This window comes from Chenopodium album, chromosome 7 (assembly GCF_948465745.1).
Source record: "Chenopodium album chromosome 7, dcCheAlbu1.1, whole genome shotgun sequence".
Taxonomy (NCBI): Eukaryota; Viridiplantae; Streptophyta; class Magnoliopsida; order Caryophyllales; family Amaranthaceae; genus Chenopodium; species Chenopodium album.
In genome coordinates this window covers 69,173,477-69,190,406 of record NC_137840.1, presented here as the reverse complement: position 1 = coordinate 69,190,406, position 16,930 = coordinate 69,173,477, and the positions used below count along the sequence as shown (strand labels likewise).

The window sequence follows — 16,930 nt, the reverse complement described above, 5'->3', positions numbered from 1 at the left end:
CATTAAAAATTACTCTAAACGTTTATAAAAAATAATAATAAAAATTTACAATAATTGTTTTTAACTTTTTAGATGGAAATCATATCTTCCCATCCCATGTAGAATTACCATTTCTCTATTTTATTTAGATATAGTGATAAAATTACCAAATTTAGAAAATATTTAAAGGATAAAACGAACTACAAAGGTTAAAGATAGTTGGAATTAATCTTTCTTGGTCTTACAAAAAATTTGTGTGAAAAAAGTAGTGGTTTCAATAATTGGGAAGTTGGGGGTTAAAAAAGTTTTACTGTTTAAGCCCAAAAAAAGGCAGTCTTAAATTGGAGTATTCAGAGAAGAAGATAGGGCCCCGGCGAATTAATCGGGAGTAATTATATTGGAGTTGTGCAAACTGAATTTCTGACTTCCTATTTAACCAAATCCATTGGGCCCACTTTTGTGGGCCCATCTGAATGATATTTCACTTTCAATTTTGTTGTCATTATTTATTTGGCAGTAAGAAATATGCCAAAAATATAATTTCAATATATTTAAAATTTTGGATATTAGAAATTTTATTATCCATTTCGTTTTATATTGAGAGTTGAGAGAAATGTAGTACTACAAGTAAATAAGTACTCTCTCTCAAAAAAAAAAAAAAGTAAATAAGTACTCTATTCAATAATTGTATAAGATTCTAGTATTCTAATTATTGGGTTTTCAAATTGTTGAATTTCACGCTTTTTACTATGCACGTAAGAACGTAACTATGGAAATAGAAATTGAACTATTCTGTTTTCACACTTAAGATGATTATTTTCGTAAGAAATAATAATAATAATAATAATAATAATAATAATAATAATAATAATAACTTAAGATGATAATTGTACATACGCATTATTTAAGTTGAAGCGGGAATTTGTTCCAAAAGACCAAAATAATATAAATGTTGCTCACATATAATTATTAACATGCATGAATTTACCATTAGATTTTTCTTTATATAGAATTAGTCACTCGAGTCTTAAAAAAAGTGTCTCAACACCCTTCACGATGGGTATTCTTAGTTTTTTTCGAAGGAGGAGGCTAAAGAGGTCAAAATTTATCTACATCACCTTTTAAATGAGGTGATCAAATTCTATTCTCATGAAGAGCGATAGGCAAGGCCTCGATGATGAGTCATGCTATTTTGCCTAATAATTGCGCCCAAAATCATATTAAAAAGTGTCTAATTATAGGAGACTCATTGAGTTCATCATCTCTTAAAAAATAACCAAAAAAATTACCTAATTTTATAATGTTTGATTAGGATCAATTGCTAGCACAAATTCAATCGCTTATAAATTCACCTTAAAATTGTTATCATCTTTTATATTCTTTTCAATTGATCATCTCCATTTCAAACAATTGAGCATTTGAGTATGAAATTTGAGGGTGCTCAATTTCTCATGACCACAAACTTTCTCTCTCTCTCTCTTATGCTTTACCTCTTGATCAGCTTTTATAACAATATAAAAAATATACAAGTATAAATTATTAAATTACAATCTTCCTACTTCAATCATCACAAAGGGACTACACTCTTTTTTCTTAAACCAGCAATACCCATTATGAACCATCATATTCTAGACCCAATTAGTCTTTTTAAACCAACAAAAACAATCTCATTATTTGTGCCCAAAATTCATAGCAATAATAAATAGGTACCTCGTAGTTGGTTGGGCATCATATACCTTCCAACGTTCACAATGATATAAGAAAGGCCAAATTTTGATAAAAGTGTTGTATAGCATAAAATCCAAGCAATAATGCTTCATCATCATTCCATTTTTTTTTCTTAGTTGTTTAAAAAAACACACATTTGTTACATATTATTTGCAATGATTTAATATAAGAGAGAAAAAATGTCTAATCATTGCAAATAATATGTAACGGGTAGTATTAAAAATTTGATGACAAAATTTGACAAAAAAAGGTAAACATTATTTGGCCAATTAGAAGGAAGAAGGCACTAATAAAGTAAATAAAGGATCTGAAAAATAATGATATGAAATATGGAAGCAGCTTTTGGTATGATTTCAATTTGTCATTACATGCATGCATGCATTATATATGCCTGTTACAAGCTGGTACGAAATCTTAGCCTCATAAATAATAATGATGCAATTGCCTATACATGCCTATGTATGTTATTAGTTCTCTGTTATTGTAATTTGTACAATGAGTGCACGTACAGTACATATATAACCTTAATGCCAAGGTAGGTGCAAGTTCCATGAATGGATGGAGAGTTGGAGACCATAGATCAAGGGTAGCCTCTTTCGTTAGTGACCTCGTGTTCTGCCTATTTGTTTAACTGTTAAGCAGTTGACATAAGATAAAATATCGATTGTTTATACTAATTTTTTCCATTAATTAGATTGATTAATTGACATATTATCCTCTTGATAATTATTGATCACATTTCTGGAACGAAATTTTTAAAATTGCTTTAGCGTTTTATATAATTTAGAGAGTAATCTATCAAACTAGGATTATATTCTCTAGTTCTCATTGACCTTGAATTAATATCAGACCATTTAATCTAAGTCATACATTAACCGTTGCATTCAGTACAAATTAAAATATTTATTGCACCTTGTATCTTCATTAAGTTGTCACATTCCCACCCCCTAACTAGAAATATAATGCAGATAGTACTTTCAGTACGTATTATTCAATTCACAGGATTGTACATTTGGAAATTAACATAATACACTGTTAAATATTTAAGTTGGTAAATTTTGTGTAACTCGTATTGCTATTCGCGCGTACTATAATACTTTATTTATTGATTATGTTTAACTATTATAAGCACAAATCTTGTCATTAATATCATCTCCACTGGTGAGACTCAATTTTGAGCATTGAAATACAAAATGAGTTGTTTTTTACCTTTGATGGTAATACCCATATCACTTCACTATTTAGCAACTCATGTTAAGTCCAATTTCCCAATTTAGTAACTTTGTTTTGGAGTTGCATGCTTAGTTTAAATGCCAACTTATTGATATCCTTTGTAAAAAATATTATCTCTCTCCTAAAGAAACTCCCTCAAATCTCACCATTGGAGATGATCTTAAGTACACTTTAATGTTAACTTGTGGTACGTACAACAATAAATAATTTATGCACCTAGAGTCCTAGACCAAGCTACCTTTTGTTTGTTTTGTGGTTTGTACTTTAATTTGTACGTATGTATTAGGAGGGGATAACATTATACGAAGACTTATTTCATTCTTACCACAATTTTATTTTTTTTTATTTTTATTTTTATTTTCTTAAACGGGTAATATGAGATAATAATAACCCAATTAATGGTAAGCAAAAAGTATTTGCTCTATCAACATTATATTGTTTACTCGAGAGATATTACCAACCTTAATTTATCTTATTTCATATGAAATGTAATATTTAAATTTAAAATGTTTTAATAAATTTAAATAAAATCTTTATTTATAACAATTCAAATAAATAGAAGTAAATTAAGTACATACCATGTATGTACGATTATACATCCATACAAGTCAGATTTAGGGCTTGTTTTCTTCGCCTTATTTTCAGTTCAGTTCTATTTCGAATTTTCTTCTCTCGTTAACAATTTATTTCAGCTTTATTCAATTAAGTTCGATTCTATTCAGTGAAGTTGTTTTCAATAAATCTGAACAAGTCCTTAATTTAAACACTTTCATTATCTAAAGTCTCATGTTTAATAAAGCTTACTTAATTGGTAGATATAGTGAGAAATCCACCTTATAGTTTTGAAGTAACAAGTTTAAGTCTTACCAATTACATATGCTTCTTAGGTGTAGGGAAAGTTCTCTTAAATTATCTTCCCTTCTACGAAGTATTTGACATGTGACTATGTGAGAGATGCTAGTTCCGTAGCTACCTATACTGCAAATACGAGTAATAGGCTAAAGTACGTACTATTACAACAACTTCGTTATGTCCAACTTCATGGGACGACCAAAGAGTATAATCTACTCTAATCTACACATTATTATTTCAGCCAGTTTGAACAGAGGTATCATTGTGCTAATATTCCACAATCTTAATTACCTGGTGAATATAATTAATTTGCATTTAAGAAGAAGAACTCATTATCAAGTGACCAAATATCAGAGACATAAAGACATTGATTGAGTGTATGATACTTCACTATACTCTGAACTTTAAAGTCTATATTTTATGAAGACGTGCCGTGTGCCCTTACTTTTGTCCGTATGAATCACCTTCATTTAAGAAAGTGTGATATTTGGTAAATTTTTATATATTATTGTACATTTTTGGCATTTTAGGGTCATTTCAAAACTAAAGGGATATATTTAAAAAATAATAATTATTATTTAAAAAAAAAAAAAATTGAGATGTAGGGTCTGTTCTCTTTAGATTATTTTCAGTTCAGTTCATTTCTGCTATAATAAGTTCAGTTCTGTTCAATTCTTAATTTTCTTCACTCATAAAATATTCAGTTTAATTCAGCTTCAATAAGTTCAGTTCAGTTCAGTCAATCAGAACAGACCCACATTATCTTCTTCTTTGCACGACTCTTTTACCAATTCCAATAACATAACTTTATTTGATTTGATCATATTATGCATGGAGAATAAAGGTTATATGTATATATTGGTCATGTATAACTTTCCTTATTAAGAAAAGATTTCAAACAGTCCCCTGATTTTTATGCTTTTAAGTTAGAATCAACCTACATTGAAGGACATGGTTTGAAAGATCAATGCAACTCATGCAAGAAAGTATAGAATATGGATACATGGATTGGAAGGAGTGGATTGAAGAGACAATGATGATGTAGGAAGGCCTTATAAAAATTCACAACAAACATCTTTGTCATTTCATATTTCTATATACCTATACTATAGGGAAATTGACAAAGGTTTTTCCCTAAAATAACGGCGATATGGAGTAAGTTCTTATTTAATTCACCTGATTTTCATTTATTATTGTCTGAAAAATTAGTTAAAATAAGATAATTTTTAAAACAAGCTGAAATTAACTTTATAAAAATCATTCAAGTTTAATTTACAACTATAATATGTTTAGATCAGTTCTAATTAGCTCAAATAGGTTCACATATATAAGTTCAATTATATTCATATTAGTAAAGATCAAGTGAATAGAAACCATAACAATAATCACGATGACAAGTACATGATAGATTAAACATCGTAGTCCAAAATCTTAGATACACTACTGAATCCGTCACTAACGACCAATAACTCTCAACACCACACGTAAATTAAAGTGCGAACTAATAAATATCCCTACACTACTCCAGGCAAATAAATCTCTATTTAGTTGGTCCCGACTTTTTTCCTTCATTTAGTTTGCTATGTCCAATAATAATCCAATATATAGAGGTCCCTCTTTCCTAGTTAAATTCACGTTTTAAGGATTTATACGACTTGATAAAGAGGGCAATTCATGCAATATGAATATATATATATGATAATGTGGATGAAATTCACGGGGTCATTTGAAAGAGATGATACGTACAAAACATACAAAACCCAATTACAAATTGTTGTGTTAATTACATCAAATACGACATAAATACGTTTATTTAGATTATAAATAATATACCCTTTTTGGCAACGTACATGCTACGTAATTGTCAACTTACGTTCATTTATTTTAGTTTGAGAATCAGATTAATTTATTTATTTATGACATTTGATTTAGATTATTAGATTATCATGTGATTAATTAATGTACCTATTTATGGATCTATTAAGATTAGGATCTTGTTATTTTTATTTATAGATTCGTTTAGTAGTCATAGCACACGGTTACAGTTAGCTTTTTGTCTAATAATTTATGTTCTTGTAATTAATTTGTCTAATGATTAGAAGGACACAAGAACTAACCTACACTAATACGAGTACTTTGTTGTTCCTAGCTAAACAAGCACTCTTATGTGAAGGGCAAATTCCTTTACTTAGACATCCTGCCGATGACTGGAAGTTGCCGCGAGGTGATGGTGTTGAATTGCCTAGCTTTTCGGCTTAGCGTATTTGATGCCATGGTGGTACGGTGGTGAGGAAAGGGATCAAAATGTACGTTAAGGATGGAGTGACCGATTTGTTTAATCAATAGGAATAGGTTCTATATTTGTAAAGAGGAGAGAAAGAATGGGTGATGGAGTGACAAATTTGTGTGATCAATTGTGATAGGTTCTAGCTATATTGTTATTGCATCAATGGTTATCTAACACACTAGTAGTACGTCTATGCGAATAATTCTAAATTCAATTAGGGATAGTGTTCCTTACTTCAATAACTTTTCAAATCATTTTGAGCTGATTTGATTTTATTTAAAAAAAAAAAAAAAAAAAAAAAAAAACCAATAGTATGTACACTATGTTATTGTGTAATGAAATATTGATATGCATAAGTGTACATATTATTTTAAGAATGGTTATGGCTTTAATTCAAGTATTTCAATTAGTTATAATATTTTTTTACAGAGGAATGAAACAAGCTTTTCATTAAGTCGTGACTCGTGTGTATGGTCAGAAGGTTGAGCATGACCCACAACACATTATAGTTAGCCTCAATTCCTATGCTGACATTTTTAAGGGGTTAACCCATGATACGGCTCACGTGCAGATTGTGCAATCAAACCTAAGCTTAAATCTGTGCTAGACTACCCAACGTAAAATGATCGATACATACTCTTCTATATTGGCTTGTCGGGTTAAACTTGGCTCGTGTTGGACCAAAACTTATTAGGTCATATATACTTGTGTTGTTCTCTACTTGCATTGATTTGGCAAACATGAAAATTTAGTGTACAAACCATTACAGGGATCTCAAAATACATTAAAGTAAGATAACTATCAAGTACAAAAATACGGAAAATTAAAACAAAGATTAAGGAAAAGGTAGGGAATAAAACTGAAAAAAAGAAAAGCAGTGGTACAAGAAAGATAAACAAAGATCGAATCTTTCTGGTAGATGAAAAAAAAAAAAAAAAAAAAAAAAAAAACTGTATAGGAGTAGAAAAGCAAAGTATAATTTCAATAACAATGATGATAAAAACAGAAGACTAGAAAAGTATAGTGATGCTTTTGCTAGATCTGGTGCTACAAAGTGATTCTCGTGAGCCTTTAACTACCCATAAAGTGTACCATTATCATTCATCCCACGACCTTTACTTCCCCAACCTCATCATATTCATTATTAATTCATATCTTTAATCTAATTTTTCTTTTTAATATTAATTCAATAATTCTTCACATAATCAAAGATCCTTTGTTAATTAAGATGATTTGGTGTGGGGTAGCTTAGAGCGTAGATTTGATCGTTATTGACGAGGCGGGAGAAAAAAAAAAGTGTTTATGCCGTTTAAAGAATGGGTTATTTTGTTTAAGAAACAAACCCTGGTTATCTATAAATGATTAAAAGCTCGGTTGAAAGTTTGAGCCACTTTAGTAAGCTTGACTATAAATTTTAAGACTAAAATGTAGCTCGATTCATTAATTGATCAGATTTTTTGCTCTTCAATAGAAGTTAAGTTGATTTGATAAGTTGCTCGGATCTAGCTAACTTAAAAATGGTTGGTTAGAATTGCGATTTTCAATACATTTTACTCAACGAAAAGAGAGAGTAATTCAAAGTATAGGTTAAGATGACTATAATGTACGTTGTATACCTTGTATAATAACTACAAACATTAGAGATGATCATGAATCAGATTTGAGTTAAGAAAATACAAGTACTTGTCCAATGCCTTTCAACTCAATCTCAAGATTAGAAGAGAAGCGGATATATTGATACCTCATTTCGTTCATGTAGATTTGTAGAGAGTTAAAATGGTTGTTAAATCTCATTCACACAATGATGTTTAAATAGTTAAGAAGCTAAAGTGTACTCTGTGTATTCTTCACCACCAGTTAGATAGCGTCACATAAATAAAATCCACCATATTAAGCTAGTCCACATCCAAATACTTGTACAAATTTATACCTACTCTTTCCTTTATGACATGATTAATTAAGTAATCTTGGGATATATGCTTATATTTGTAATTAATTCATTGCCATCCTAATTGATTCCGTCAAACCCACACACACACTCTCTCTCTCCTCCTGTTAATCACATCCATACGTCCATCACATCCCATCACAATTCACACTCATCCATCCGTCCACTATTTTGTCTTCTTCACTTTACCTCACTTCATTCAGTGCTTGTCTCATTATAATACCACCTGCAACCCCCATTTACCCTTCTTTCTCTCTCCTAAACCCCCATTTCTAACAATCCCAGCAAAACCCATTAACCCATTTCTCTTCTACATTCACAAAACCCTTCTTCTTCCCATTTTCCCCATTTTTTCTTCACTCACGCATTTCATCAAACACCTTACCTGCATTTCTCAAAATGCCAACCCCAGGTTCAATCTTGAGGCAATTAAGCGCAAAAGAAGGATGGAAGTCCACATCAAAGAGATGGGCTAGCTATGGAGGTCGAAACAGCCATGGAAGATACTCTTATGGAGGTGAAAATGATATGGGTTCTTGTTGGAAACAGATGAATGGGATTAACAGTATGTATGCAAATGAGTATGGAGGTGGTAACAATGGAGGAATGATGGCACAGAAAAGGGTAATGGTGGTTGTTGATGAAACTTCTAGATCTAAACATGCTATGATGTGGGCATTAACTCATGTTACTAATAAGGGTGATTGGCTTACTCTGCTTCATATTATTTCTGACTCTGATTCTCATTCTACTGCTTCTACTCTTGCTAGCTCTCTTGGTTCTCTTTGCAAAGCTTGCAAACCTGAGGTATCTTCTTCTTCTTCACTCTATTTTTTTAAAAGATTGATTTTCAGAGAAAAAATAAAACAGAGTAAAGTTGGGATCTTTTGTGTTTAAAGTTTAAAAAAATTATATTGTTGCATTTAAATGGGTGAAAATGGTGATTCATAAAGGTTTATGAAGAAAGTTAAGTTAAGGTTTTTGTAAAAAATGAGGTAAAGATGGGATCTTTATTATGCATGTAAAGAAATCTAGGAATATACTACTTTTTGTTTTATCACTTTGTAATCTTGTAGTTATCTTTGATTATGAAATAGTGGAAAGTGACTTAAGCAAGAAATTTTCATTTTATAATGGGATGTTATTTTGTTGTTTTTTCTTAGAACTCCTTAATAATTAAGCATCAATGTATGATAAATTCAAATGTGTAAATGAGTAAATCTTTGGGAAGAATTCTTCCTAGGTGGGGTATGCCCTGAACTTTAAATTCAGATTAGTCAAAGTCGAATAGGCTTTGGTTGCTCTTAGTTCAAATTCGGATTAGTCGGAGTCTAATAAATTTTGGATTAATGGCTAAAAAGTCTAGTAATTTTGGATTAGTGGCTAGTAGTTCATAATTACATGCTAAATATATTAGATTTGCTTGTAATTATTGGAGTTCGGTATTCTATTTTCAGGTGGAAGTAGAAGCACTAGTGATACAAGGTCCTAAGCTATCAACAGTATTGAGCCAAGTGAAGAAGCTAGAAGCATCAGTGCTAGTGCTAGGCCAGAAGAAGCCCTCCCCAATAATGACTTGGTGAGTCCAATTTTTTTTCTAAGGAATTTAATTAATTTTTGTTTTAAAATTTATTACTCCGTAGATCTACCTTATAAAAAAATTTAATCAGATATTTTAGAATCAATTTTAATTATTGTATTAAGCATAATTTTAATTATTGATTTTTTGGGCAGTTTATTTGGAATGAGCAATTCAGAGGATTTTGTGGAGCAATGCATTAACAATGCTGAATGCTTGACAATTGGAGTCAGAAAGCAGAGCAAAGGCATGGGTGGTTACCTCATTAGCACCAGGTGGCAGAAGAATTTCTGGCTCTTAGCTTAAAAATAATTTAAAAAAATTAATTTAAATTAAATTTTATGTGGTTTGTAGAGAGAAAAAAATGAAATATAAAGATTTAGGATTTTAGAAGGGAATGAAGAATATTATTAATAATCATTAGGGATCCTTTTAAGTAGTAATATTTGGGGTTATATGTTAACCCATGATGTAATTACTAACTAAACTAATTTATATCTGTTTATGAGATGGGAAAGTATCATAATCATGATTATCTCCTTCAATTAAATTCCTCTGTAAATTTATTTTCTTTAATTTTGATATGTGACAATAATGTCAGAAATTGTCAGATTTTGAAAATTGATTAGTAACTTTTGTCATAATTAATCAGAATTTAAAACAAGGTGAAGGGTACCTTTAGATTTGTGAGATATAATGGTGCTTGGTTGGATTTTGAATGGTACATTGTTTGGTTGTGGTTTTTATATTGCATTGAAATGAAGACTTCGTATTGCAATCAATAAGGTGCCTTGGAATTTGTGGGTGCATAAAAACTTTGGGTTAAATTAATTTAGGTTGTATAAACTAAAGTAAGATAGGACCATTTTTATGTCTTATACTATGTTGTTTATAGTATTTGATTTTATATGATGTCCAAAATTCTTAATTTATGGAGTTTGAAGTTGTATGTAGCCGTTCTAAGTAAAAACAAAACATTGAGGCCATCAAAGCCTAACCACCCTTTTAATATTTACTTGAAAAATGATGAATGTGAACTTTAAAGATTACAAAGATGCTTCAAGACAAATGAAAAAGTAGGTAAACTTGAAGAAAGTCCATGTTACTGTATTATTTACAGAGGTTACTACAAGATTGAGGTCTAGATGATTCCTTGATATGGTCCGAGGAGGGCTGTATTGGATAATCAACCATGTCGATGAAGGGTTGGAATCATACTTGTATAGTTGTATGTATTATTCGCGCTTCATATTTCACGGTTTGAAGTTGAGTTTTTTAGCTCCTTATTTGTAACCCTTAGCATTTCATGTATTATCTTTGTCTATCAAATAGGTGAATGTAAATACGACAGATTATTTGATAATTTGATAACAAAATAATAGACAAAGAACATAATATCCTCATATATCGAGAAGATCTTATCCCCCAGTCTAATATAATGATAGATAGTCAACCATTGAAGTCAATTAAGGCATGGATTAGCTAAACATACATACTAGAAAATTGCATTACGGGTTTGAATACCATTTCCTCAACATTAAAAAATACATGTGCAGGTAAATTAACGTCAATAAAGAACTATTTAAGCAACTAGTAATACGAGTAAATTGCTATTGAAATATCAGGTTGTTTGCATAAACATGAGCTTCATAGTACTACAATAGTGCAATGAGTAAACTAAAATGAGCCGAGTTAGAACAAGTTTTTGAACTTGACCAAAAGCTCAAATTTCGACTCGGTTTCGCCTTAATAAGCTTGAACATGTATAGAAAGTTAGAAACCAACTAGATTACTCCTAAGAGTAAGGACTAAGGAGTACCATACCATTCTGCTCACAGGTCAGTGGCATGGGCTGCGCGAAATGGCTCCTAAGAGATATAAGGCCCGAAAGTTTCTGGTCTGTATCTTAAGAGCTTATATGAGTAAATCCACAACTTCGTATTACCATTGAAGCCCCGTGTTAATGTCTAAAATGGTTGGTTCAGCCATTCAGGTAAACCAAACCCTTACTAAAATATACTATTCTGTATATGCGCAATGCATTACTCCCTCTTTCTCGTATATCTACTTACTATCTTTCGCGTGTATATACTCAATATCACTATCAACCAGAGCGTCTATTCTCACTCTACTATCTCTATTAGATTATTTACATCCACTGAATCCACTCCATTTTCATTATTATGCCAATGTGTTAGCACATTATTCAGCTAAAAAGGAAGTGAAACCAAAATAATATGTAGTTTAAGTAAACACTGCCTACTTATTCTATTTTAACAACCAATACGAATATAACTCTCTTTTTTAGACACAACACATACTATGCAATATCCTTTAGTCCATAAGCATAAACTATATTCATTTCCTTTTCATCTAATCAGCTGTTTCTATAAAACATACCTATCTTTGTGATTTGCTAGCTCAACGTTAATGTGTACTCCCGTCTTTAGGCATAGATAAATTCTATGGAGAATATGGAAGTATATTTTTCAGAGCAAGAGGGCAACAGCTCTAAGAAAACATACTGTATAAAGCAAATACTGGCGATGGTAAATTCAGAAATTGAAGAACTTCTTAAACAATCATTACTTCTAGAGCTACTACCTTTTTTTCCTCTATATATATGTATGAAGGGTTAGAAAAGAAGCATCTATTGAATTATAAGAATCTAATCATGTCTACACAACAAAGAAATAAATATCATCGTCATCACCTATGTTGTCTTCCTATAAACCTATTCCAAGCACCTTGAATTTACCTGCAATATGCTACTTTTGATTCAGACCTTGTCATCTAACTTCTCATTCACAAGGGGGATCATTTCTGTCCGACTCCGTGGAGTCCTGGGTGTTCTTGGTGTGCCGGGCGGTTGTTGTGATATCAAGTGCCTCACATAGCCATAGAAAGTACACCCAGCCAGGGTTACAGCACACCCAAGTGCATTCAAACCCGATATTGGGTTTTTGAATATCAGCCATGAAATGAGAACGGCAACAGCAACCTAAGAAAAGCAATACAAGCAAATTAGGTGTTTTATTTATTTATGTAAAAAAAAAAAAGAAACAACCCACATAATCAGAATATTTAGCAAATATTATCTCGTTTAATTTTTGGATTACATCCTTTGCTAGGTTGTTGTAATAAACTATAAGCATATTATCAAGTAAAGTTCTATGAAAGATGTATTGTTAATCTAATGATTGTATTGATACAATTGTTCTGGGCATTGTATTGATATACTTAATGTTGCATTTGTATTGTAATGTACAATGACTTGTATTTTGGATTGAATTAATAAGCTAAATCGATTGATACTTTGGTTCAGAGGGAGGTTTAAGTTCTTTGAACTCGCAAATAATGAAGGGTAGAAAGATTCAACAAAACAACTTTAGATCATAAGGGATGCCAAAAACAATAACCAGAATCATTTCAGCTCACCTTGAGATTTCCAGCAACGTTGAACGTGACTGCTGTAGTAGAATGAATAACATAAAAGATGGAGAAATTGAGACAGAAAGCCAATACTCCAGAGCCAAAGACGATGCTCATAGAAGAGAAGACTGAAGGGTGTGTGTTAAGCCATACAATCACTCCAGGACCTTCAAGTACCAAAGCTGGTAATGCTAAAATAATTGTTGCAAAAGGGGCCATGTAGTAGACGGTATTTATGCTGGAAAAATATCAACACAGAAAAAATCAGTTGCAGAGAAGAACCAGATTACTAAAGACCAAAGAGAAGAAGGTGAATGAAGGCAAACACAGGCAAGGCAAGGTAAAGATTGTAGCAGACAGCTAAACAAGCATATTTGCATTTTGCCCATAGATAGACAAGATTCTGAATACAACCAAAGGCTCATATGAAGAAATGATTTTCAGTACACCGCTAGATCCAGAAAACAACGAGTGATGAGGAGGAAAGCAGAAATCCCCATTCCACTACCTCCCTACTTCACCAATCAGAGCTAGGACAAGGCAAGAATGAATGAACAATGAAAGGTTTACTAATCATGAATTCCTAAGGTACATTAGTGCGCAATGTTACTAAAGGTCGCATTCCTACTAATCAATCCAGATCCAAATGAAATCATTTTCTCGTATCGTTATCTTTTCCTTCTACTTATCTCTAACTCCCTTTTCAGAATATATAAGAGTATGTAACAGATGGTCGATAACACAGAAAGTTAATCACCGCATAAAAATCAGGGATGATCTGTAATGATCTCAACAATGGAAGAAAAACAGGGAGTGGGATGTGCTTCATATGTATAGTAGGTGTCTGAAGAATGAAGCAAAGTTGCTGAGTCAGCCAACAGACGTTTACAGATCTAACAGAAACCGCCATTCTAAAGTATCACAAGCATGATAATAGAGGTTATAGGTCAACATGTAATGCACATGAAATGATCTTCTTTGATGAATAAAATAATTTGGAAGGTATATGAAAAACCATTAATTTCAGTATTTCACACGTCCCCTTTATCCTTTCAATTAACAACACAAAACATGAAGAACAATAAAGGTCAGCCTATTAGATAGATCAAGTATGAGGCACAAAGGTCTTAATGCAAAATACATAACACATTGGCAGAGCAGGAAAAGGAAACAGATAGGGATAAACAAGTACCTATCAAACTTGTAGCCATGCAAAAGAGACTCTGCAAGAATAGTTTTGGTTGAGGTCGCCAAGCAACCAAACAAAGCAGCCAAAAATCCAAACATGTTGAAACTAAGTTCCGTCATAGAAGTTAGAAGAATCCCACCAACAATTGGGACCAAAGATGCCCAGATTTTCCACTCAAAGTATTTTCTCCAAATGAGCCACTGCAAAATAACTGTTACAATTTATGTTCAGACAAAATTATTGCAGAAAGCCATCTTAAACCAATTTGGAGACAAAAAATCGATAAGTTTGATTCTAAAACTGACCAGTTGTTGCTGGAGTGAAGGATTTGATAGTTTGCATAAAGGAGACTGGTATATATCGAAGACTCACATTTCCCAAGACTATGTTGACGCAGAAAACAAATGACATGGGAAATATCCTTTTCCAGCGATCTTCAGGGTCAACTGTTATTAAAGGTTTTACCTTCATAATCTTAATTGCTACATAAGCTCCAATGGAAGAGCATATGAAGTGGACACAAGATACTGTAAGAGGAAACTTGAAGTCCAGTTTCTGTTTAACCAATACCCAAAAAAGAAAACATGTTAACATTTGCACAAATAACTGGCTCATGAGTAATTTAAAACAACACATAGTTATGCATGCAATGGCACATTTGACATCAATGGATCTGATCTAAACTGAAGAGAGGAAATTGTTATCTCTACTTCAGATAAATTCAGACGTTCTTCCTAGGACAACACTGAATTACCAACTACGAGTTTCTCTAGCTGCTCTTAATCCCTGCGTTCATTTCAAAGGAATTTATTTAACAATTTAACTGCTTTCAATCTTTCATCACACCATATAGGCATATATAGCACATTCAAAAATTAGGTGAAGACACAAACATTACCATCTGACTAGATCAACATACTAGTAATTCCACAATAGCAACTTTCTCTAAGAAGCCAATAATACCGTCTTTTACAGTAATACTATGCATCATAAGCCATAACATATCAAGATTCACGAAAAATAGATGCACAACAGAATTGAGAAGTCCATGGTAATACAATTGGCATTCTAATCACTTTAATTATACATGAGTTCCAACATTATAATGAAAATCAATTGTGTAAAAACTAACACGAAATACGTCGATCCATCTCCCTTGGAGGGATGCCAAATGTGATAAAGCAAGAACTTCCCTTTCCTATTTCCCCCCCTGTTCTAATTAAAAAAACCATTGACAAACTAGAATAAGCATCAATCAGTCGTAACATCAATTTGATCATACCCAAAAGATAACCTCACTTAAGAAGTGTAACATCAAACGAAACTGAAAGCGATTCTAAACACATACAAATACTAAAACAAATAGCAACCATATTATTCAGAATAAATTAGCAACTGGAAGAAATCATTTTTTCACACGATATAACAATAGAAAAACGATAATAAAATACACAAATAATCAACTAAACATTAATTACAACAATTGACACGCAAACCTCAAAATACACATTAACGATGGCATCACAATCCAATAATACAGAATCAGAACAAAGGAAACCTCAATTTGTACACATTTGAATATAAATATACAGGAAGCAGCTCAGATAACCCACCAAAATTATTAAAATAAGATCAAAGATGGATAATTTATAAACACCCAATTAATAATAATAAAAGGAAAATATAAAAAAAGACCTGAAAGATCCATTTGTTCATGATGATAACAGTGACATTGAAAGCCCACCATTGAACAATAGCAAGAAGAGATCGGATCACTCCCCAATTACAAAACCCCTCCTCCATTTTTCAAAAATTATCTCCCCTATTTCTTCACAGATCCAAATAAGAAAAACCCAGATCAAAATCACCCCTTAAAAATTAAACAAAAACCCGGAAAAATTAAACAAAAACCCAATTGAAACAGCAAAAGAGTGAAGAGAAACGAGAGAGAAAACCCTAAATTTGAGTCAATTGAAATTGAAATTGAGAAGGGGTTGGAGTGTCATGGAGAGTAAGGGGATTGAAGATTTGAAGAGGAGAGAGAAAGAGCATGGAAGGCATTTGGGGTGTTTATAGTGACAACTGACAAGAGAAGGTGAAGCTGTTTCTTCTTCAACTATGTGATGTGAGAAATAAGAATTTTATGTGAAAGAGGGATATTTGTGTGATTTTTTTTTTTTTTTTTTTTTTTTTTTTTTTTTTTTTTTTTTTGTTTTAATTTGTTTTTTGATTTACTATTATCATTTGTGAATTGTTGCCATTTTGAAATATTTCCCTTAAAGATATTAACTTTTGAATAAAATGGTGTAAAATTAATATTGTTCTTAGTATTTTGATTGGTTATTAAAGGACAAATTAATTTGAATTAATTTTTAAAAAAGGACAAATTAATTTGAAGGGAATTTAAATTAGTTCAAACATATTATAAATGTTTACTAGAAATAAAAATTACGCAAGTTTATTTTATGATTGATATAAGTTCTATCGTTCTATTAAGGTCTTATATTGTTCATAATAATTTGATTTGTTATAGGACAAATATATTTTTTTTTTATATATAAAAAGTTAACAAATTCAAATTAGTTCAAACAAATTCATCTACAACGGAGTAATGGTTAATAAGAATTACAAAAGTATACATTATGATTAATATGGGTTTTACGAAGTAATACGTTTAAATGAGTGAAAAATTAGATAGGGGAG

At 31.4% G+C, this 16,930-nt stretch overlaps 2 protein-coding genes across 2 annotated transcripts; one reads left to right on the top strand and one right to left on the bottom strand.

The window, feature by feature from the left end:
- The first annotated feature begins 8,287 nt into the window (after positions 1-8,287).
- Positions 8,288-10,277, top strand: LOC145638240 (uncharacterized). Its single transcript, XM_081689206.1, has 3 exons — positions 8,288-8,834; positions 9,485-9,606; positions 9,762-10,277. Exons 1-3 carry the CDS (start codon positions 8,427-8,429, stop codon positions 9,910-9,912), a joined length of 681 nt encoding a protein of 226 aa, XP_081545332.1. The 5' UTR covers positions 8,288-8,426; the 3' UTR covers positions 9,913-10,277.
- A 1,856-nt stretch (positions 10,278-12,133) lies between these two features.
- LOC145638239 (UDP-galactose transporter 1-like) lies at positions 12,134-16,342 on the bottom strand. Its single transcript, XM_081689205.1, has 5 exons — positions 15,923-16,342; positions 14,533-14,782; positions 14,231-14,438; positions 13,045-13,276; positions 12,134-12,607 (listed from the first exon to the last, which is right to left on the bottom strand). Exons 1-5 carry the CDS (start codon positions 16,028-16,030, stop codon positions 12,386-12,388), a joined length of 1,020 nt encoding a protein of 339 aa, XP_081545331.1. The 5' UTR covers positions 16,031-16,342; the 3' UTR covers positions 12,134-12,385.
- Positions 16,343-16,930: the final 588 nt, after the last annotated feature.

What these genes read in the sequence shown, in the direction of transcription:
- LOC145638240 (XM_081689206.1), top strand. Translation starts at nt 8,427, where the DNA reads ATGCCAACCCCAGGTTCAATCTTGAGGCAATTAAGCGCAAAAGAAGGA. An exon ending in GCAAAGCTTGCAAACCTGAG is followed by an intron (nt 8,835 to 9,484) that starts GTATCTTCTTCT and finishes TTCTATTTTCAG; the next exon opens with GTGGAAGTAGAAGCACTAGT. An exon ending in CCCTCCCCAATAATGACTTG is followed by an intron (nt 9,607 to 9,761) that starts GTGAGTCCAATT and finishes TTTTTTGGGCAG; the next exon opens with TTTATTTGGAATGAGCAATT.
- LOC145638239 (XM_081689205.1), bottom strand. Translation starts at nt 16,030, where the DNA reads ATGGAGGAGGGGTTTTGTAATTGGGGAGTGATCCGATCTCTTCTTGCT. An exon ending in CTTCACTCCAGCAACAACTG is followed by an intron (nt 14,439 to 14,532) that starts GTCAGTTTTAGA and finishes AAATTGTAACAG; the next exon opens with TTATTTTGCAGTGGCTCATT. An exon ending in CATGGCTACAAGTTTGATAG is followed by an intron (nt 13,277 to 14,230) that starts GTACTTGTTTAT and finishes ATATTTTTCCAG; the next exon opens with CATAAATACCGTCTACTACA.